This window comes from Penaeus monodon, chromosome 34 (genome assembly GCF_015228065.2).
Source record: "Penaeus monodon isolate SGIC_2016 chromosome 34, NSTDA_Pmon_1, whole genome shotgun sequence".
In the NCBI taxonomy this organism is placed as follows: Eukaryota; Metazoa; Arthropoda; class Malacostraca; order Decapoda; family Penaeidae; genus Penaeus; species Penaeus monodon.
Window position 1 is genome coordinate 29,843,655 of NC_051419.1, and position 1,291 is coordinate 29,844,945.

At 37.6% G+C, this 1,291-nt stretch overlaps 1 protein-coding gene across 1 annotated transcript in view; it reads left to right on the plus strand.

Moving 5' to 3' along the window:
- LOC119594701 (phosphatidylinositol N-acetylglucosaminyltransferase subunit A-like) overlaps positions 1 to 1,291 on the plus strand; it is a gene marked incomplete at its 3' end in the record, with an annotated part of 4,678 nt that overhangs the window by 1,074 nt on the left and 2,313 nt on the right. The window contains 2 exon segments of the mRNA XM_037943758.1: positions 704 to 860; positions 1,089 to 1,268. Of these exon segments, the coding sequence (XP_037799686.1) occupies positions 704 to 860; positions 1,089 to 1,268 (337 nt within the window).

Consider the following 1,291-nt stretch of genomic DNA (forward strand, 5'->3'; position numbering starts at 1 on the left):
AATTTTAATGTAAAAATGCTGTCCCCCAGTCTCTCTCCTATAAGACATACAGCCTTTGCAGTAAAGAACAGAATGAAAAGACCATTATGATAACACTGTGGACCCTCAGGATAGGAAACTTATCCTTGCTCTTCTGTTAACAGAGTAGATGATCAGATATGGGTCCTGATCCATCTGATTACAAAAAAAAACAATATATGGAATCAATAATCACAGTTTGACATCACATGTCAGAGATCGATACTGTCTGCAAGGTTTTCATTGTTTTCATTCCTATTTCCACCACCAGATTTAGTCCATCAAAATCAGCCATGGTAATGATAGGAACCTCAGTAGCTGGAAAGGACATTAGGTATACCAGAGAAATCTTAAAGGTTACATCAAGGTTCCAAGAGGGCCAGGAATTAGAAGAGCATGATATCATATCCTCTTACCTTTGGTTAATCAACAGAGGCAAGTAATGCCCCACCATGTATATTTAATGATGAGGTAAAACTTGGTCTGATATCCTTTTTGAAGATAAGTAGCAGGGGGGTTTACAAGCTCTGTCTTGCCAAAATATTTGGAGGTTTGTTAGCCTTTGCTTTGATTTGGAAACCAGAGAGCCACTTAATGCTACATCACTTTGAATGACATCACTTAAGTCGGGCACCTTGTCCGAAAACTACTATGTGTGCATCTGAGTAACTTTTCTCTCTTTCAGCATGGTATCAGACTTTTTCTACCCTAATGTGGGTGGTGTAGAGGAACATATTTTCCAGTTGTCACAGTGTCTTCTTGGACGTGGCCATAAGGTCATTGTCCTTACCCATGTGTATGGCAACCGGAGGGGAGTCAGACACATGACTAATGGTCTCAAGGTAAGTAGGGTTTTTTTTATAAATAATACTATGTTGTTGATCATAACACAACATTTTTCAAAGTTGCTTTATCTTTTTGATAAAAAGTGTTTGATACTAGATTGGTATGTATTCGTGGTTAGATTTTATGAAAGGGCTTTTTTTTTCAAGAGATTTATGTAAATTTAGGCATATAATTTTTCTGATTTTATAGCAAGGAAAATATGTGAAATTCTGATCTCATTTTAGGTGTACTACTTACCCATTCAGCCATTCTACAGTCAGTCAGTGCTTCCAACCTTCATCACAAGCATTCCACTTTTACGAAATATATTTGTGCGCGAGAGGGTTACTATTGTTCATGGACATTCAGCCTTTTCAACAATGGCACATGAAGCCATGAATTTAGCAAGAGCAATGGGACTGAAGGTATTGCAGATCTTATACACATG